Source organism: Bombina bombina, chromosome 4 (assembly GCF_027579735.1).
Source record: "Bombina bombina isolate aBomBom1 chromosome 4, aBomBom1.pri, whole genome shotgun sequence".
Lineage (NCBI taxonomy): Eukaryota > Metazoa > Chordata > Amphibia > Anura > Bombinatoridae > Bombina > Bombina bombina.
The window spans coordinates 251650939-251673740 of NC_069502.1; the positions used below are offsets into that span (position 1 = coordinate 251650939).

A 22802-nucleotide genomic window follows, 5' to 3' on the forward strand; every position below is an offset into this window, starting at 1 on the left:
CCGACAGGAATTACAAATAGTGCATGTGCAAGGCTGTCCATGACACAATATGCAATGATTACTTGGTTTTCAGCGCAAACTAGTTAAAAGTCTCGCGCGAGCATATTTATAATCTATATATAACTAAGTAATGTTTTTGGAGACAAATTATTTAAACAGCTCAAAAACTCAGTAACATATTGGATTGCGCCTAGAACAAAATATATGTAACGGTGGGGGGGCTCGCAATAAATAAAAGGTAAAAATTGTGAAATATTTCAAATATACTTTATAAAGCTAAAATTGTAGGTTATTGGGACACATATATTAAGTTATGATCAAGAAAGGACACAGGTTTACCATCACTTTAAGTATGTTCCACATTGGCCAAGCTTCATATAATAACACAGTGACTGCTGAGAGGGCTAACTGTAAATGAATGTGGCCACATTTAAATGTGATATGGTGATTCAGACAGAGCATGTGATTTTAATAACTTTCATTATCAATTTGTCTTCGTTCTCTTGATATCTTTTGTTGAAAAGCAGGGACGTATGTTTAGGAGCTGCCACATTTCTGGAGCACTATGTGGCAGCAGGTTTTCTAGAATCGTATCCATTTGCCAGAGCACTAGATGGCAACACTATTTCCTGCCATGTAGTGCTCTACATGCCTACCTAGGTATCTGTTCAACACAGAATATCATGGGAAAGAAGCAAATTTGATAATAGAAATAAATTGGAAACTTTTTTAAAATCACATGCTCTGTCTGAATCACCATATCACATTTAAATGTGGCCACATTCATTTACAGTTAGCCCTCTCAGCAGTCACTGTGTATTATATGAAGCTTGGCCAATGTGGAACATACTTAAAGTGATGGTAAACTCTGTGTCCTTTCTTGATCATAACTTAATATATGTGTCCCAATAACCTTACAATTTTAGCTTTATAAAGTATATTTGAAATATTTCACAATTTTACCTTTTATTTATTGCGAGCCCCCCCACCGTTACATATTTTTTTTCTAGGCGCATCCAATATGTTACTGAGTTTTTGAGCTGTTTAAATAATTTGTCTCCAAAAACATTACTTAGTTATATATAGATTATAAATATGCTCGCGCGAGACTTTTAACTAGTTTGCGCTGAAAACCAAGTAATCATTGCATATTGTGTCATGGACAGCCTTGCACATGCACTATTTGTAATTCCTGTCGGGAGCGCACAGAGGCTCTGACATGAATAGTGGGTGGAACTGCAATACATATCACTTAAAGGGGCAGTCAAGTCGAAAAATATCTTTCATGATTTAAATAGGACATGTAATTTTAAGCAACTTTCCAATTTACTTTTATCACCAATTTAGCTTTGTTCTCTTGGTATTCTTAGTTGAAAGCTAAACCTAGGAGGTTCATATGCTAATTTCTTAGACCTTGAAGGGGGCCTCTAATCTAAATGCATTTTGACAGTTTTTCACCACTAGAGGGTATAAAGTTCATGTGTTTCATATAGATAATATAAAGCTCATGAATTTACAGTGGAGTAAGCATTGATGGGCTAAAATGCAAGTCTGTCAAAAGAACTGAAATAAGGGGGCAGTCTGCAGAGGCTTAGATACAAGGTAATTACAGAGGTAAAGCGTGTATTATTATAACTGTGTTGTTTATGCAAAACTGGGGAATGAATAATTAAGGGATTATCTATCTTTTAAAACAACAAAAATTCTGGTGTTGACTGTCCCTTTAAGTTCTTTGAGAAAACTTAGAGAGGGCAGGGCAAACAAGCGCTAAGTGAAAAATTTACAGTCTTTGAAAACAAAAAAGTAAGTAGAAATTTTATTGCAGTTACAATATTTAAAGTACGCAGAGTTGAAATTTACAATTCTAAATCAGCAGAGTTTACCATCACTTTAAGTACAACATTTAAGTAGTTGAAGCCTACTTCACCATTGCACTAGTTTCATAACAAAAGTAAGCCAAATATATAATTTAAGTACAATGCATTGCTATTTCATTCTGTTTCATAGCTAAGCTTATACTTTAGACTGGATTAAATGGAATCAACAGATTTATATCCAGATTTGCTAATCCTATAATATAAAAGGCCCATGCGCAGTAGAGACAGCACAAGGACAAACACACCTGGCCTTACTTGACATGCTGTTTGCGGCGGTGGGGCAAAAGTGGGCGTGGCCGGGCGGGGACGTGGCCAGGTGGGAGTGTGGATATGGACGGCGAGAGTGTGGGCATGGTCAGGGCGTGGCCGGGAGTGACGGGGCGTGGTCGTTGCAAGAGAGAGGGGAGATAAATAGAAAGAGGGGGGGGAGACAAAAAGAGATAGGAAAGAGCAGAAGACAGGGGGAAAGAGCAGAAGAGGGGAGGGAGAGCAAGAGAGGGGAAAGTGCAAAATAGAGGGAAGAGAGAGAAAAAGAGAGGGGGGAGAGAGAGAGCAAAAGAGAGGGGGGACAGAGAGCAATAGAGAGGGGAAGAGAGAGAGCAAAAGAGAGGGGAAGAGAGAGAGCAAAAGAGAGGGGGAGAGAGAGAAAGAGCAAAAGAGAGGGGGAAGTGAGAGCAAAAGAGCAAAATAGAGGGAAGAGAGAAAAAGAGAAGGGGGAGAGAGAGCGCAATAGAGAGGGGGAGAGAGAGCAAAAGAGAGGGGGGAGAGAGCAAGCAAAAAAGAGAGGGGAGAGAGACAGAGCAAAAAAGAGAGGGGGGGAAAGAGAGCAAAAGAGAGGGGGGGAGAGAGAGCAAAAGAGAGGGATGGAGAGAAAGCAAAAGAGAGGGATGGAGAGAAAGCAAAAGAGAGGGATGGAGAGAGAGCGAGCAAAAGAGAGGGATGGAGAGAGAGCGAGCAAAAGAGAGGGATGGAGAGAGAGCGAGCAAAAGAGAGGGGGAGAGAGCGCGCAAAAGAGAGGGGGAGAGAGAGAGAGAGAGAGAGAGCGCGCAAAAGAGAGGGGGAGAGAGAGAGAGAGAGCGCAAAAGAGAGGGGAGAGAGAGAGAGCAAATGAGAGGGGGAGAGAGAGAGCGCAAAAGAGAGGGGAGAGCGAGCACGCAAAAGAGGGGGAGAGAGAGCACGCAAAAGAGGGGGAGAGAGAGAGAGCACGCAAAAGAGAGTGGAAGAGAGGGGGGAGAGAAATCAAAAGTGAGGGGGAGAGTGGGAGCAAAAGACAGGTGGAGCAAGAGAGAGCGCAAAAGAGAGGGGGGGAGCGAGCACAAAAGAGGGGGAGAGAGCACGAAAGAGAGGGAGAGAGAGCACAAAAGAGAGGGGGAGAGAGAGAGCAAAAGAGAGGGGGAAAGAGTGCAAAAGAGAGGGGGAGAGAGCACAAAAGAGAGGGGGAGAGAGCCCAAAAGAGAGGGGGAGAGAGAGAGCAAGGGGTGGGACCGCTGTACTGCAAAAAATGGCCCACGTAAACGGGCTTTAGGACTAGTACAATTATAATGTTTTAAGCTTTATAAACATTTAATGATCACATTAAAGTTAAGCATTTTTAAGATGTCAGATTCATTTTTTAACAAATCATTATTTTAATAGGTATTTGCTGTATGGTGTTAATTTGAGGGGGAAACAGGTTATTTAATATAACACACATTCATTTAAATTCTTAAAAGGGATAAAGGTCAAATTTGTGCAAAAAATGCTTCTATTAAAAAAAACTGCAAAAAAATGCTTCTAGTAAGACATTACTGCTTTTCAGTGGAATATGCACTCTTTCAAACTCCAACCTTCTCAGAGTTGGTGGTTACCACTCACACACAGTGATCTTATTTTAACCCCTGAAAAGTTGTGTTATGGTGAAGCTCCGCCTCTTTGTACATCTTGGAGCGCAGGTAATCTCACACACTGTGACAGAAGCTGTGTGTATTTACATATCAATGAGTTTGTCAACTTTCTGACAATTGTATAATGTGCTTCAGGTTAGGGTGCATGATACAGAACAGAATCTTTAAATTTTAGCAGTGGCTGCATTGCTTTATATTATTGTTGAGTGATTTTTTAAATATATTTTGTGTAACTGTAAAACTGTGTAAAAAAAAATAAAAATTTATGCTTACCCGATAAATTTATTTCCGGATATGGCGAGTCCACGGCTTGAGTAATTACTGTTGGGAATATCACTCCTGGCCAGCAGGAGAAGGCAAAGAGCACCACAGTTAAACTGTTAAGTATCACTCCCTTACCCACAACAGTCATTCGACTGAAGGGAAATGGAGAAAAAGGAGAACTACAAGGTGTAGAGGTGCCTGAGGTTATATCCAAAAGAACAACAGTCTTAAAATAAAGGGTGGGGCCATGGACACACCATATCCGGAAATAAATACATTTATCAGGTAAGCATAAATTTTGTTTTTCTTTCTTGAGATATGGTGACTCCACGGCTTAAGTAATTACTGTTGGGAACCAATACCCAAGCTAGAGGACTGTAAGGGTTACAGGTTGTTATGGATACTTCACCTGTACCTTTAAGGTGCTCCCTATAAAAGAGTACCTCCTACTACCACACCTTGATGGTTAATTAAGTTGTTTGCTAGCCACTTGCTTACCTCCTACTGCTACCTTACTGAAGTAGTGATTGCTCCGTTCTCCTTATTCCTGTTAATCTGCTGTTGCCATACCCGAGTTTCAACTTATTGCAAGGCACACTTAACGTCTCCTCCACCTGTCCTCTTACCAAGACTTTTCATCTGGATCTTGTGAGCTGCCGTTCCTCCTGTCACAGCCTTAGTCGCTGTCTCCTGCAATTTCCTCCGTAGAGACCAGCGTGAGATCCGAGCGCAACAGCTTCCCTGCTCACAGCGTGTACTGTGCTGACGTCATCAGCTACAGGCCAGGGACAGCTCTCACTCACAGAGACTCTGCACTAACCAGCGTGTGTAAGCGTAACGCTCAGCCGTACACAGGATTCAGGTCAGACTTTCTATTTCTCCCTAATATTGAACATTACTACTTGAAGGTTATAATACATATATTTTTGACATTCCGTTATTCTATCTCAGAATCATAAGCCTAAAATATATCACTAGACATTGCCTTATTTGTGAGTCGTAACTTAAAGACATAGTTTACTTGATATTCACAAGAATCAGGCAAAGATTAAATCATTCAAGAAACTTCCAGCTAATCCTCCTTACTGTTTCTTGAATGACACAACCATAACTTTATGGTCTTAGTTCATGTACTTTAGTATTTGGTCATTCCATTACAAGGACACGGATAAATAGAGAGGGACAAGACAGGCAGTCCTAAACAGAAGGCACCACCGCTTTAAGAACCGTACTCCCCAAAAAAGCCTCAGCCGAGGCAAAAGTATCAAATTTGTAAAATTTTAAAAAGAGTATGTAAAGAAGACCAAGTTGCAGCCTTGCAAATTTGTTCCACAGAAGCTTCATTTTTGAAAGCCCAAGAAGAGGAAACAGCTCTTGTGGAATGAGCCGTAATTCTCTCAGAAGGCTGCTGTCCAGCAGTCTCATAAGCCAAATGAATTATACTGCGTAACCAAAAAGAAAGAGCAGTAGCAGTAGCTTTTTGACCTTTACGTTTCCCAGAGAAACAGACAAAGAAGGTCTGCCCTGGTGAAAATCCTTAGTCACCCGAAAGTAGAATTTAAGAGCACTTACAACATACAAATTGTGTAAGAAACGTTTTTTGGAAGGAGGATTAGGACACAGAGAGGTTAGAAACAACCTTAGGAAGAAAACCTAACTTAGTACGAAGAACCGCCTTATCGGTATGAAAAATAAGATAAGGGGAATCACACTGCAGAGCTGAGTTCCGAGACTCTTCGAGCAGAAGAGATAGCAACAAGAAAAAAAAACTTCTAAGATAACTTAATGTCTATGGAACGCAACGGCTCAAACGGAGCCAGCTGTAAAACTTTAAGAACAAGGTTAAGGCTCCAAGGAGGAGCAACAGACTTAAAGACAGGCCTTATTTTGACCAAGGCCTGACAAAAAGATTGCACATCTGTCAAACATTTATGTAGTATAACTGATAAAGCAGAAATCTGACCCTTCAGGGTACTGACTGACAACCCCTTCTCCAGGCCTTCCTGAAGAAAAGATAAAATTCTAGGAATTCTAATTCTACTCCAAGAGTAGCCCTTGGATTCACACCAATAAAGATATGTACGCCATATCTTATGGTAAATATTTCAAGTAACAGGCTTGCGAACCTGAATCATGGTCTCAATGACCGACTCAGAAAAACCAGGCTTAAACAGAATTAAGCGTTCAATCTCCAAGCAGTCAGCTTCAGAGAAATGAGATTTGGATGAAGGAAGGGACCCTGAATCAGGAGATCCTTCCTCATAGGTAGTGTCCAAGGTGGGAGAGATGACATTTCCACTAGGACCATTATCCACTGCAAACCAGATCCTGCAAGGCCACGCAGGGGCTATTAGAATCACTGACGCCCCCTCTCCTGTTTGATACGAGCAATGACTTGTGGAAGGAGAGCAAACGGAGGAAACAGGTATGCCAACCTGAAAACCCAACCCAGAGCATCTATCAGAAAGTCCTGCGGATCTCTTGACCTTGAACTGTACCTTGGAAGCTTGGCGTTCTGACAGGATGCCATCAGATCTAACTCCGTCACCCCCCATTTGAGGACTAAGCTGGAAAATCCGCTTCCCAGTTGTCTACTCCTGGATTGTGGATGGCAGATAGACAGAACTTGTGTGTCTCAGCCCACTGAATAATCCGAGTAACCTCCTTCATGGCCAAGGAACTCTGAGTCCCTCCCTGGTGATTAATGTAAGCCACAGAGGTTATGTTGTCTGAATGGAACCTGATAAACTGGGCTGAGGACAACCGAGGCCAAGCCAATAGAGCATTGTAAATTGCCCTCAACTCCAAGATGTTGATGGGAAGAGCAGACTCCTCCCGAGTCCAAAGGCCCTGAGCTTTTAAGAAGCTCCAGACTGCTCCACAGCCCAGCAGGCTGGCGTCCGTGGTCACAATCACCCAGGAAGGTCTCCAAAAGCATATGCCCTGAGCCAGATGTTCATGAGAAATCCACCACGGGAGAGAATCCCTTGACAACCGATCTAACTTTATTTTCTGAGATAGATCTGCATGGTCGCCATTCCATTGTCTTAGCATGCACAACTGGAGAGCTCTCAAATGGAATCGAGCAAAAGGAATGATGTCCATGGAAGCCACCATCAGACCGATTACCTCCATACATTGAGCCACTGAAGGATGAGCAGAAGCCTGAATAGAGAGGCAAGAGGAAATGATTTTGTTATTCCTGACCTCTGTCAGAAAAATCTTCATCAATAGAGAATCTATTATGGTCCCTAAGAACACTACTCTTGTAGCAGGGGAAAGGGAGCATTTTTCTAGATTCACATTCCATCCGTGGGAACAAAGAAAAGACAACAACATCTCTGTGTGAGATTTTGCTTGTGTAAAAGATGGCGTCTGAACCAATATGTCATCCAGGTAGGGTGCCACAGCAATTCCAAGAGAACGGATAACTGCCAAAAGAACCCCCAGAACTTTTGAAAAAATTCTGGGAGCCGTGGCTAGAACAAATGAAAGGGCCACAAACTGGAAATGTTTGTCCAGAAAGGTAAATCTCAGGAATCTGTGATGGTCCCTGTGAATAGGAACATAAAGATACGCATCCTTTAGGTCTATGGTTGTCATGAACTGACCCTCTTGTACTAAAGAAAGAATGGAGCATATAGTCTCCATTTTGAAGGATGGAACTTTGAGAAACTTGTTTAGACACTTCAAGTCTAGAATGGGATGGAAAGTTCCCTCTTTTTTAGGGAACACAAATAGGTTGGAGTAGAACCCGAGACGCTGTTCCTGCACTGGAACTATCACTCCCAGGGAGGAAAGATGTTTTATACATTTCAAGAACGCCTCTCTCTTTATCTGGTCTGCAGATAATCTTGAGAGAAGGAATCTGCCTCTGGGAGGAAAAGTCTTGAATTCCAATTTGTAACCCTGAGATACTATGTCCGCAGACCAGGGATCTGGGACATCTTGTATCCAGGCTTGAGAGATCCCTGATCGAGGGCAAACCCTTCATGCTGATTTTGAATCAGCTGCGGGTTTCTTTGATTGTTTCCCCTTGTTCTTTGTTTCCCCTTGTTCCAAGACTGATTGGGTTTCCAAGAAGACTTGGATTGTTCCTGCTTCAATGAAGAAGGGGAAGTCTTTCCTCTGAAGTTACGAAAGGAAAGAAAATTACTCTGACGTCCTTTAGGCCTATTCTTCTTATCTTGAGTTAGAAAAGACCCTTTTCCACCCGTAATATCAGAGATCATTTCTGTCAAACCGGGTCCAAAAAAAGGTTTTGCCCTTGTAAGGAATTGCCAGAAGCTTGACTTTAGAGGAAACGTCCACAGACCAGGATTTCAACCATAACACCCTGCGGGCTAGGACAGCGAAACTAAAAGTTTAAGCTCCTAGTCTAACAACCTGTAAAATGGCATCTACAATACACACCGCAGGTTGCCACTGGAAACCTTGATGAACAAAAATCTTTTTCAAATAAGCCTCCAGCTTCTTGTCCATCGGATTCTTAAAAGAGCAGCTATCCTCAATAGGAATAGTGGTTCTCTTAGCCAGAGTGGAAATGGCCCCTTCAACTTTGGGTACAATATACCAAGGGTCTTTAATGGAGTCCTCAACAAAAAAACATTTTCTTAAAAATGGGAGACGGGGAAAAAGACACCGCTGGTTTCTCCCATTCCTGTGAGATCTCCCTAGCACGGTCCGGCACAGGAAAAACCTCTGAAATGGAAGGTTCATCAAAGAAACTATTAAGTTTACTAGATTTCTTAGGAGTGACAACAACTGGGGTATCGGTGTCATCTAAAATAGCTAAAACCTCCTTTAACAATACACAAAGGTGTTATAATGTCTGAATCTGAGATTTCACCCTCAGAAAGTCCCGATGTATCTTCCTCTTCAGACTTATGAGACAGGACAACTTAGGAAGTAGAACTGAGGAAAGGCACCTTACTTTCTGAATTTCTAGTAATTCCTCTTGCGTTTTCCCTGTAATCTAGGAATGGCAGCTAATGCTGCAGATACCGCTGAAGATACCTGGACAGCAATTTCTGCTTATTTCTGCTATTAAATAAACTCCACTAAGAGTTATAGAGGAACTGCAAGGCACTGCTTGTGAAGCCATTGAGGCTTGGGATGTAGCAGGAGAAAGCTGAGGTATTATTTTAACAGCATCATCCTGAGAGACATTAGGCTCAAAAATGTTACCTTTATTTTGCAAGGTTTTCTTGACACATAAAGAAAAAAATTGCATAGGAGCTGCAATTTGTGCATCTAAACATAGTAAACATGAATTCATGAGAGCAGGCTCTTGCTCCATATCAGACATGTTGTGAAACAGTAAATAAACTTGTACAGATAAGTTTCAAAGATTTTAATATTCAATTAAAATAAGCCTAGGAAAAAATTCACTTTAAATTTTATCCCAAATTAGGATCGATCCCCAGCTAAAATTATGTGAGAAAAAAACATTTAATAAACATCAAATAAGCTTCTAAAATACCCCTCAGGCAACCCCACACCTCAATTACCGCTACCAATTGAGACCGGATCACCCAAAAACGGAGAAAAAAAAACAACCTTTTTCCTCAGAAACGTTATGAAGTAAAGCCGGTTGTATGATCGCAACTGCCGAGCTCAAATTACTGCTGCGACAAAGAGAGGCACTAAAAATAGCTTCCTGGTACACTGAGTACCAGAAATAACCATTTTTTAAACCTGACAGTTTAAAATGTTGCACTGTTTTATTTTAAAGCAAAGGGGAAATGAATACGCTGTTGAAATAGAAAATTCAGCCTTACTTTCAGTTTAAACTTGTATTGTTTTGTCAAGTAAATATGTGTCAGAAAATAAAGCCTAATAAAATAATTTTACCCTTTCTTTTTAAAAGAGTTTAAATTTTAGTCTCACACATGCTACAGTGCCTGCTTAATGCCCCAATGTAACCCATACAACAGGATTATATATGTCCCAATAAAAAAAAGCAGTGTATTTTAATTTGTTAGTGCATGGTCTCACCAACTGGAAAAAAAATCACTTACCTGCTCCGCTGTCAGGCATGTAGACAGTTACAAGGTATGAGAAGACACCTGGCTTTCTAATCTAGGGCAGCAATTGTTAGGAAAACTCATTAAGTACCTCTTTACAAGTTCCTAACTGCTTTAAAGCCACCACTACCCGACTGCAAGGAATGATGTGGAATACGGCTATACTCCAAAACTTGCTTGTAGATAAAATAAAGAATTTTCTTCAGACACCTAAACTTCACCTCCTCCATGCACTGAAGGTAAAGAGAATGACTGGGGGTTGTGGGTAAGGGAGTGATACTTAACAGTATAACTGTGGTGCTCTTTGCCTCCTCCTGCTGGCCAGGAGTGATATTCCCAACAGTAATTACTCAAGCCTTGGACTCACCATATCTTAGGAAAGAAAATGCAAAAATGTAAAGCTCACATGATCTATCATGCACACAAACTCCAAGCGGCTGTGAGAATACCTGAGCTCCAAGATGGCGGCACCCAGTATTAAGAGATGGAGCTTTAGTATCTGGCACTTTTCATTTATTAACACAGGAAAACCGATTTGAAAAGCACTGCAGGAACAGGAGGAAATACAATAACATGGTGAATAGTTACCATTCTTTTGTAGTTAAACTCAGCAGTTTAATCTCCCTTTAACTATTTCCTGATGCAATACGCACCACCACCAGCTCTCTGAGAAGGTGTGGAGTTTGAATGCTGGTGCACATACACTCAGCATATGTGCATACAACACTGAGAAACGGTAGAAAACTTTTACTAGAAGCATTTTTGTTATTGGAAGTATTATTTCAGTTTTGACCTGTCTCTTTAAATATGGCAGCACAGTAAAAATATAAATAACGTCAGGACTTTAGAAATGTATGAGTTTAACAACATTATAGCATTATTACATGAAAACTCACCAGACACTTTATCAAAACTAGTGACCTGGTCCATAAGAGCCATGGAGATAATAATTTCATCAAACACAGGAACACTTCCCCCAACTAATCCTGTGTTCCCTCCCTGAGGAGTAACTGCAAGGTTCCTCTTATTACAGTATCTATTATGATAAAAAAAAGAGATGTTCATAGAAGATATCCATAAATGAGACATAAAAAAACAACTTAAAACAAATATAAAAGTGAAAGAAAAAGAAAATTCTCCAATGTGTTAGAGAACTGTATTATTGCACTTTTGTGTACATATAACAAAAGGCATATGGCATATGTGTGTAGCCATTAATCACCAAGAACATGTCATGGACAGGGGCAGCGGACGTACCAACCAACCAGTGACAGTATTACAATACTATGCATATTTAACATGGGACTTCATCCCAATCAATTAGTTTGCTGATTGTAACTTGATATTCATTGCAAGTGGTTTTCGTATTCATTTATGATGTTCCAATCCATTAAAAGAGTTGCTTTTTCAATTAGTTATTCCACCCAAATTATGAACATAATATAAACAAATCATGTTTTCTTATACTCAGATTGACGAAGTATGAAAACCAATGAGAAACAGGCTTATCAACTTTTATAGCACTATAGATAGTCATAAGATAACACTATAAATTGTGTGTGTCCCGAAGCATAAATAGCATAAAATAACACCAGTCCTAAATTATAAGAGAAAACACAGACACATAAGAAAATGGTTGTAAAAATAAATGATTGTGCTGATAAATCAGTGATTAACAAACGTATGCTATGTCAGAATAATGCAGCAAGTGACTAAGTTAGTGGTTATGGGTAAAATAATATGTCAGCGATCCAATAGCCTCAGAAGCTTTTTTTTTTATCATATTCAGGCCCTCTACCGATCTATAGGCTCAATTTTACCCTTCTCATCTACTAAAGCCTAAAAGGATGTATTTCTTAATCACGCCTCATTAGTATTCTCCTTGTCATAACTTTCTGTATGGAGAGATATTTTACTTACTCGTTATAACTTAATATTTAAACTTATAATAAGTGGTTATCTTATCAAAATTTAATTTTCTAACATCTAACTGATAATATCTTTCCATATAATATATATGCTATTTAACTCACAACTTAGTAATTATTTAGAAGTATTTTCCCTTTTTGTTGTCACCAGTGTGATCTCATTGTTTATATCAACACTTATAGGCAAAAGGTTCAGGAACGGCCTTTATTTTGTTATTTTTCTTTATATTCTAATTACTTTATAGTTTGATAATATTTTGTATTTGTTATTCTGAAGCTTATATTAGCAGAAGACTCATGAGTAGCTGAAACTGAAACTATGATGTTAATAAAGATTTTTTGTTTTAAGTTAGGGGTACAAGAGTGGCCCTCTTGTTGTTTATAGGGAGAAAAAGGACTGTTTTATTGACTATTTACTGTTATTTAACAGGATGACACTTGTGAAATATTGTGATGTATACCTGTATACTGTTTTTCTTTTTGTATAATAAAGAATTATACCTCAATTAAAGGGACACTAAACCCAAATATTTTCTTTCATGATTCAGATAGAGCATGAAATTTTAAGCAACTTTCTAATTTACTACTATTATCAATTTTTCTTTGTTCTCTTGCTATCTTTATTTTAAAAAGCAGGAATGTAAATCTTAGCAGCCAGCCCATTTTAGGCTCAGCACCATAGATAGCACTTGCTTATTGGAGGCTTACATTTACCGACCAATAAGCAAGCATAACCCAGGTTCTCAACCAAAAATGGGACGGCTCCTATGCATCAAATTCCTGCTTTTTAAATAAAGATAGCAAGAGAACGAAGAGAAATTGATAATAGGTGTATAAATTATAAAGTTGCTTAAAATTGCATGCTCTATCTGAATCACGAAAGAAAAAATTTGGGTTTAGTGTCCCTTTAAATGCCTTTGTTCAACTCCAAATGAGTGATTTAGAGGAGACATGCATAAATTACAACAAACTTTCTATAATCTTAATTGGATTGTACAAGCAACAAGTCTCCTGGATTTGCCATACTTCCTAAGTCTATGTTTGAGAAAATGTGGGAATATCTATATACAATAGTACATCTGATTATTGCCTTATCTTTACCCAATTATCAAAAAAAAAAAAAGTGACATTTTCTTTATGTAAGGGTTCCAGGTCCTTACCTAAGCAAGGTATGGGCAGCATTAATCTGAAGGCTGGTGACAGAAGTCCATGGGCATCTCAGTGTCTGAAGAGGCCTTGGAAGGGTGTGCAGGATCTACCGATCTTCCCTTGTTACTATGGATCTTCCCTTGTCACTATGGCTAGCTGCGATACCTGCGCTAGTGGTAGCTTTATTTGTAATGTATCTCTGAAGTGACCCTGCAGTTTTTTTTTTATTATTTGCTCTTGAGAAAGGTGGGTGACATTGCCGATATCTGTGGAGCCTTTTACAAGTCAAGGATTATATCTGAACTGTGATTTGGCTTTTTAAATATTTTTATTAAAATTATTAAATTATACATTTGCAGAGTGGAAGTTTTCCTGAACTCTATGTGGACGAATAAAACACTTTCAACCTATTATAAACACTTTACATTTAGTATATATATATATATATATATATATATATATATATATATATATATATATATATATATATATATATATATATGTATCTATATGTGTCTCTTGTAGGGATGTGCGAATGTGTTTATATTCTAATTTGAATGTTAGAATGAATGTTACTGTAGAAATTTGATTTACATAATCGAAGGTTGATAAGAACGAATATTCTTAAAAATTCTGTATTATCGAAAGCTTTTTAAAAGTTTTTGAATGTCACTTCTAATTATGAACATTCAAAATCGTAACATTCGATTTAACAAATATTATTCAGAAGTTTAATAGTCCATGTGGTAGGGAATTTAGTAAATTAATTCATAAAAGATACAAATATATCAATACGAATGTTTCTATTTCGAATATTGCATAATTTGAATATTACATTTAAAGAAAGCATTAGAAATACTATTACAAATATATCAATTTGAATTTTTCAAATTCAAATATTGCATAATTCGAATCAAATTATTACAAAAATTCATAACGAATATTACATTTAAAGAAAGTATTAGAAATACTATTACATTAAACAAATGTTCGAATATTGTACAAACATTCGAAATTTGTTTTCGAAAGAACAAATGTGTTAAAATTTGTTTCATTTTTCGAACGTTGCAAAACATTCGCCTATATCTAGTCTCTTGGGATTGTGAAGGAGCAGAAGCTTTGTTGCAGCCCAGTGGAGGAAGGTGCCACCATCCTATATCTATTGTCATTTTGTATGGACACCCAAGGCTGAGACAACTTTTGACAAACTCAAAAACATAATTTATGTAAGAACTTACCTGATAAATTCATTTCTTTCATATTAGCAAGAGTCCATGAGCTAGTGACGTATGGGATATACATTCCTACCAGGAGGGGCAAAGTTTCCCAAACCTCAAAATGCCTATAAATACACCCCTCACCACACCCACAATTCAGTTTAACGAATAGCCAAGAAGTGGGGTGATAAAAAAGTGCGAAAGCATATAAAATAAGGAATTGGAATAATTGTGCTTTATACAAAAATCATAACCACCACAAAAAAAGGGCGGGCCTCATGGACTCTTGCTTATATGAAAGAAATGAATTTATCAGGTAAGTTCTTACATAAATTATGTTTTCTTTCATGTAATTAGCAAGAGTCCATGAGCTAGTGACGTATGGGATAATGATTACCCAAGATGTGGATCTTTCCACACAAGAGTCACTAGAGAGGGAGGGATAAAATAAAGACAGCCAATTCCTGCTGAAAATAATCCACACCCAAAATAAAGTTTAATGAAAAACATAAGCAGAAGATTCAAACTGAAACCGCTGCCTGAAGTACTTTTCTACCAAAAACTGCTTCAGAAGAAGAAAATACATCAAAATGGTAGAATTTGGTAAAAGTATGCAAAGAGGACCAAGTTGCCGCTTTGCAAATCTGATCAACCGAAGCTTCATTCCTAAACGCCCAGGAAGTAGAAACTGACCTAGTAGAATGAGCTGTAATCCTCTGAGGCGGAGTTTTACCCGACTCAACATAGGCAAGATGAATTAAAGATTTCAACCAAGATGCCAAAGAAACGGCAGAAGCTTTCTGGCCTTTTCTAGAACCGGAAAAGATAACAAATAGACTAGAAGTCTTTCGGAAAGACTTAGTAGCTTCAACATAATATTTCAAAGCTCTAACAACATCCAAAGAATGCAACGATTTCTCCTTAGAATTCTTAGGATTAGGACATAATGAAGGAACCACAATTTCTCTACTAATGTTGTTGGAATTCACAACTTTAGGTAAAAATTCAAAAGAAGTTCGCAACACCGCCTTATCCTGATGAAAAATCAGAAAAGGAGACTCACAAGAAAGAGCAGATAATTCAGAAACTCTTCTGGCAGAAGAGATGGCCAAAAGGAACAAAACTTTCCAAGAAAGCAATTTAATGTCCAATGAATGCATAGGCTCAAACGGAGGAGCTTGAAGAGCTCCCAGAACCAAATTCAAACTCCAAGGAGGAGAAATTGACTTAATGACAGGTTTTATACGAACCAAAGCTTGTACAAAACAACGAATATCAGGAAGAATAGCAATCTTTCTGTGAAAAAGAACAGAAAGAGCAGAGATTTGTCCTTTCAAGGAACTTGCGGACAAACCGTTATCTAAACCATCCTGAAGAAACTGTAAAATTCTCGGTTTTCTAAAAGAATGCCAAGAAAAATGATGAGAAAGACACCAAGAAATATAAATCTTCCAGACTCTATAATATATCTCTCTAGATACAGATTTACGAGCCTGTAACATAGTATTAATCACAGAGTCAGAGAAACCTCTTTGACCAAGAATCAAGCGTTCAATCTCCATACCTTTAAATTTAAGGATTTCAGATCCTGATGGAAAAAAGGACCTTGTGACAGAAGGTCTGGTCTTAACGGAAGAGTCCACGGTTGGCAAGAGGCCATCCGGACAAGATCCGCATACCAAAACCTGTGAGGCCATGCCGGAGCTACCAGCAGAACAAACGAGCATTCCTTCAGAATCTTGGAGATTACTCTTGGAAGAAGAACTAGAGGCGGAAAGATATAGGCAGGATGATACTTCCAAGGAAGTGATAATGCATCCACTGCCTCCGCCTGAGGATCCCGGGATCTGGACAGATATCTGGGAAGTTTCTTGTTTAGATGAGACGCCATCAGATCTATTTCTGGAAGTTCCCACATTTGAACAATCTGAAGAAATACCTCTGGGTGAAGAGACCATTCGCCCGGATGCACCACCTCCATCGGAGGCAAAGTTTGTAAAACTGAATTGTGGGTGTGGTGAGGGGTGTATTTATAGGCATTTTGAGGTTTGGGAAACTTTGCCCCTCCTGGTAGGAATGTATATCCCATACGTCACTAGCTCATGGACTCTTGCTAATTACATGAAAGAAAGACTGTTTACGATAGCCCCAATCTTGATCCAGCCAGATGGAATTAGATGCTGTTTACGTCAGCCCCAATCTTGATCCAGCCAGATGGAATTAGATGCTGTTTACGTCAGCCCCAATCTTGATCCAGACAGATGGAATTAGATGCTTCCAATATAACTTTTGGTGCTATTTTTTCTCAGAGGGTGTATCTTAAGAACCAGATGCACAGAGATGCTTTTTCCTCTCAGCGTCTAAAATCTATCTGTTGAGGAGAGCTTTGACCTGGGTGATGAACTGTTTGTGATAAATGGGACAGTCTACAATAGAATTTTTATTGTTTTAAAAGATAGATAATCCCTTTATTATCCCTTCCCCAGTTTTGCATAATTAACACAGTTATATTAATATACTTTTTACCTCTGTGATTACTTTGTATCTAAGCAGCTTCTGACAGCCCTCTGATCACATGACTATTTTTTTTTTATCTATGGAGTTGTATTTAGTATTGTGTTGTGCTAAATCTTAAATAACTCCCCGGGCATGAACGCATTGTTATCTATATGGCCCACATGAACTAGCAGTCTCCTGTTGTGAAAAGCAAATACTAAAGCATGTGATTAAAAGGCTGTCTATAGAGCCTTTGAAACAGGCAGACATTTAGAGGTTTAAATGTTATAAAGTATATTAATCTAGCATTGTTGGCTGTGCAAAGCTGGGGAATGGGTAGTAAATGCATTTTCTATCTTTTTAAACAATAATTTTAGTGTAGACTGTCCCTTTAAGTCGCACCGGCTAGAAGAAGCTGGCCAACTTATTACCATCTTTACAGATAATTGCAACAGAGTATCTTTGTTCTGCAAAGTGCCTGCACCCTAGGCAGGCTTCATGGCCATTGTTCTTTACAAGACTTAACTTTGTTATAACTAATAGGCCTGGGTATAAGAATAAAAAACATAATTTATGCTTACCTGATAAATGTATTTCTCTTGTAGTGTATCCAGTCCACGGATCATCCATTACTTGTGGGATATTCTCCTTCCCAACAGGAAGTTGCAAGAGGATCACCCACAGCAGAGCTGCTATATAGCTCCTCCCCTCACTGCCATATCCAGTCATTCGACCGAAACAAGCAGAGAAAGGAGAAACCATAGGGTGCAGTGGTGACTGTAGTTTAATTAAAATTTAGACCTGCCTGAAAAGGACAGGGCGGGCCGTGGACTGGATACACTACAAGAGAAATAAATTTATCAGGTAAGCATAAATTATGTTTTCTCTTGTTAAGTGTATCCAGTCCACGGATCATCCATTACTTGTGGGATACCAATACCAAAGCTGAAGTACACGGATGATGGGAGGGACAAGGCAGGAACATTAAACAGAAGGAACCACTGCCTGTAGAACCTCTCTCCCAAAAACAGCCTCCGAAGAAGCAAAAGTATCAAATTTGTAAAATTTGGAAAAAGTATGAAGGGAAGACCAAGTTGCAGCCTTGCAAATCTGTTCAACAGAGGCATTTTTAAAGGCCCAGGTGGAAGCCACAGCTCTAGTAGAATGAGCTGTAATCCTTTCAGGAGGCTGCTGTCCAGCAGTCTCATAGGCTAAACTGATTATACTCCGAAGCCAAAAAGAAAGAGAGGTTGCTGAGGCCTTCTGACCTCTCCTCTGTCCAGAGTAAACAACAAACAGGTTAGATGTTTGGCGAAAATCTTTAGTAGCCTGTAACTAAAACTTCAAGGCACGGACTACGTCTAGATTATGTAAAAGGCGTTCCTTCTTTGAAGAAGGATTAGGACATAATGATGGAACAACAATCTCTTGATTGATATTCTTGTTAGAAACCACCTTAGGTAAAAACCCAGGTTTTGTACGCAGAACAACTTTATCTGAATGAAAGATCAGATAAGGAGAATCACAATGTAAGGCAGATAACTCCGAGACTCTTCGAGCCGAGGAAATAGCCATCAGAAAAAGAACTTTAAGAACCAAGTTTAAGCTCCATGGAGGAGCAACAGGTTTAAACACAGGCTTAATTCTAACTAAAGCCTGACAAAATGCCTGAACGTCTGGAACTTCTGCCAGACGCTTGTGTAAAAGAATAGACAGAGCAGAAATCTGTCCCTTTAAAGAACTAGCTGATAATCCTTTGTCCAAACCCTCTTGGAGGAAGGACAATATCCTAGGAATCCTAACCCTACTCCATGAGTAATTCTTGGATTCACACCAATGAAGATATTTACGCCATATCTTGTGGTAAATTTTCCTGGTGACAGGCTTTCGTGCCTGTATTAAGGTATCAATTACTGACTCGGAGAAGCCACGCTTTGATAGGATCAAGCGTTCAATCTCCATGCAGTCAGTCTCAGAGAAAGTAGATTCGGATGATTGAAAGGACCTTGTATTAGAAGGTCTTGTCTCAGAGGCAGAGTCCATGGTGGAAAGGATGACATGTCCACTAGGTCTGCATACCAGGTCCTGCGTGGCCACGCAGGCGCTATCAATATCACCGATGCTCTTTCCTGTTTGATTTTGGCAATCAGACGAGGGAGCAGAGGAAACGGTGGAAACACATAAGCCAGGTTGAAGAACCAAGGCGCTGCTAGAGCATCTACCAGTGCCGCTTCTGGGTCCCTGGACCTGGATCCGTAACAAGGAAGCTTGGCGTTCTGGCGAGACGCCATGAGATCCAATTCTGGTTTGCCCCAACGAGGAACTAATTGAGCAAACACCTCCGGATGGAGTTCCCATTCCCCCGGATGAAAAGTCTGACGACTTAGAAAATCCGCCTCCCAGTTCTCTACACCTGGGATATGGATCGCTGACAGGTGGCAAGAGTGAGTCTCTGCCCAGCGAATTATCTTGGAGACTTCTGACATCGCTAGGGAACTCCTGGTTCCCCCTTGATGGTTGATGTAAGCCACAGTCGTGATGTTGTCCGACTGAAATCTGATGAACCTCAGTGTTGCTAGCTGAGGCCAAGCCAGAAGAGCATTGAATATTGCTCTTAACTCCAGAATATTTATTGGGAGGAGTTTCTCCTCCTGAGTCCATGAACCCTGAGCCTTCAGGGAGTTCCAGACTGCACCCCAACCTAGAAGGCTGGCATCTGTTGTTACAATTGTCCAATCTGGTCTGCGAAAGGTCATACCCTTGGACAGATGGGCCCGAGATAACCACCAGAGAAGAGAATCTCTGGTTTCCTGATCCAGATTTAGTAGAGGGGACAAATCTGTGTAATCCCCATTCCACTGACTGAGCATGCATAATTGCAGCGGCCTGAGATGCAGGCGCGCGAATGGCACTATGTCCATCGCCGCTACCATTAAGCCGATTACTTCCATGCACTGAGCCACCGTGGGGCGTGCAATGAAGTGAAGAACACGGCAAGCATTTAGAAGTTTTGATAACCTGGACTCCGTCAGGTAAATTTTCATTTCTACAGAATCTATTAGAGTCCCTAGGAAGGAAACCCTCGTGAGAGGAGATAGAGAACTCTTCTTCGTTCACTTTCCACCCATGCGACCTCAGGAATGCCAGAACTATCTCTGTATGAGATTTGGCAATTTGAAAGCTTGACGCCTGTATCAGGATATTGTCCAGGTAAGGAGCCACCGCTATGCCTCGCGGTCTTAGGACTGCCAGAAGTGAGCCCAGAACCTTTGTAAAAATTCTTGGGGCTGTAGCCAACCCGAATGGAAGAGCTACAAATTGGTAATGCCTGTCTAGAAAGGCAAACTTCAGGAACTGATGATGATTCTTGTGAATCGGAATGTGAAGGTAGGCATCCTTTAAGTCTACTGTGGCCATGTACTGACCCTCTTGGATCATGGGTAAAATGGTTCGAATAGTTTCCATCTTGAATGACGGAACTCTGAGGAATTTGTTTAGGATCTTTAAATCCAAAATTGGTCTGAAGGTTCCCTCTTTTTTGGGAACCACAAACAGATTTGAATAAAACCCCTGTCCTTGTTCTGTCTGCGGAACTGGATGGATCACTCCCATTACAAGGAGATCTTGTACGCAGCTTAGGAATGCCTCTTTCTTTATCTGGTTTGCAGATAATCTTGAAAGGTGAAATCTCCCTTGTGGAGGAGAAGCTTTGAAGTCCAGAAGATATCCCTGAGATATGATCTCCAACGCCCAGGGATCCTGAACATCTCTTGCCCACGCCTGGGCGAAGAGAGTCTGCCCCCTACTAGATCCGTTGTCGGATAGGGGGCCGCTCCTTCATGCTGTCTTAGAGGCAGTAGCAGGCTTTCTGGCCTGCTTGCCCTTGTTCCAGGACTGGTTAGGTTTCCAGGCCTGCTTGGATTGAGCAAAAGTTCCCTCTTGTTTTGAAGCAGAGGAAGTTGATGCTGCACCTGCCTTGAAATTTCAAAAGGCACGAAAATTAGACTGTTTGGCCTTTGATTTGGCCCTGTCCTGAGGAAGGGTATGACCCTTACCTCCAGTAATGTCAGCAATAATTTCTTTCAAACCAGGCCCGAATAAGGTCTGCCCCTTGAAAGGAATGTTGAGTAATTTAGACTTTGAAGTCACATCAGCTGACCAGGATTTGAGCCATAGCTCCCTACGCACCTGGATGGCGAATCCGGAATTCTTAGCCGTTAGTTTAGTCAAATGAACAATGGCATCAGAAACAAATGAGTTAGCTAGCTTAAGAGTTCTAAGCTTGTCAACAATTTCAGTCAATGGAGCTGTATGGATGGCCTCTTCCAGGGCCTCAAACCAGAATGCCGCCGCAGCAGTGACAGGCGCAATGCATGCAAGGGGCTGTAAAATAAAACCTTGTTGAATAAACATTTTCTTAAGGTAACCCTCTAATTTTTTTATCCATTGGATCTGAAAAAGCACAACTGTCCTCAACCGGGATAGTGGTACGCTTTGCTAAAGCAGAAACTGCTCCCTCCACCTTAGGGACAGTCTGCCATAAGTCCCGTGTAGTGGCATCTATTGGAAACATTTTTCTAAATATAGGAGGTGGGGAAAAGGGCACACCGGGCCTATCCCACTCCTTACTAATAATTTCTGTAAGCCTTTTAGGTATTGGAAAAACATCAGTACTCACCGGCACTGCATAGTATTTATCCAGCCTACACAATTTCTCTGGCACTGCAATTGTGTCACAGTCATTCAGAGTAGCTAATACCTCCCCAAGCAATACACAGAGGTTCTCAAGCTTAAATTTAAAATTAGAAATCTCTGAATCAGGTCTCCCCGAATCAGAGACGTCACCCACAGACTGAAGCTCTCCGTCCTCAGGTTCTGCATATTGTGACGCAGTATCAGACATGGCTCTAACCCCAGAGCTATCGCGCTTGCCTCTCAATTCAGGCAATCTGGATAATACCTCTGACAGGGTATTATTCATGATTGCAGCCATGTCCTGCAAAGTAATCGCTATGGGCGTCCCTGATGTACTTGGCGCCATATTAGCGTGCGTCCCTTGAGCGGGAGGCGAAGGGTCCGACATGTGGGGAGAGTTAGTCGGCATAACTTCCCCCTCGACAGACCCCTCTGGTGACAATTCTTTTATAGATAAAGACTGATCTTTACTGTTTAAGGTGAAATCAATACATTTAGTACACATTCTCCTATGGGGCTCCACCATGGCTTTTAAACATAATGAACAAGTATCCTCTGTTTCAGACATGTTTGTACAGACTAGCAATGAGACTAGCAAGCTTGGAAAACACTTTAAAGCAAGTTAACAAGCAATATAAAAAACGTTACTGTGCCTTTAAGAGAAACAAATTTTGACAAAATTTGAAATAACAGTGAAAAAAGGCAGTTACACTAACAAAATTTTTACAGTGTATGTAACAAGTCAGCAGAGCATTGCACCCACTTGCAAATGGATGATTAACCACTTAATAACAAAAACAGAATAATAAATGACAAAAACGTTTTTTAAACACAGTCACAACAACTGCCACAGTCTACTGTGATTGTTACCCTCCTCAAACACGACTTTGAAGCCTTTTGAGCCCTTCAGAGATGCCCTGTATCATGCAGAGGGAAGCTGAATGTCTCTGTCAGTATTTTTATCTGCACAGAAAAGCACTAAAATAGGCCCTTCCCACTCATATTGCAACAGTGGAAAGCTTCAGGAAACTGTCTCTAGGCAAAAATCAAACCAGCCATGTGGAAAAAAACTAGGCCCCAATAAGTTTTGTCACCAAACATATATAAAAACGATTAACATGCCAGCAAACGTTTTATATTACATTTTTATAAGAGTATGTATCTCTATTAATAAGCCTGATACCAGTCGCTATCACTGCATTTAAGGCTTAACTTACATTAATCCGGTATCAGCAGCATTTTTCTAGCAAATTCCATCTCTAGAAAT

The 22802-nt window shown here is 40.1% G+C and overlaps 1 protein-coding gene across 1 annotated transcript in view; it reads right to left on the reverse strand.

The window, feature by feature from the left end:
• D2HGDH (D-2-hydroxyglutarate dehydrogenase) overlaps positions 1 to 22802 on the reverse strand; it is a 136417-nt gene that overhangs the window by 98296 nt on the left and 15319 nt on the right. Inside the window, exon 4 of the mRNA XM_053709883.1 lies at positions 10947 to 11086. Within this exon, the coding sequence (XP_053565858.1) occupies positions 10947 to 11086 (140 nt within the window). The remainder of the gene's footprint in view (positions 1 to 10946; positions 11087 to 22802) is intronic.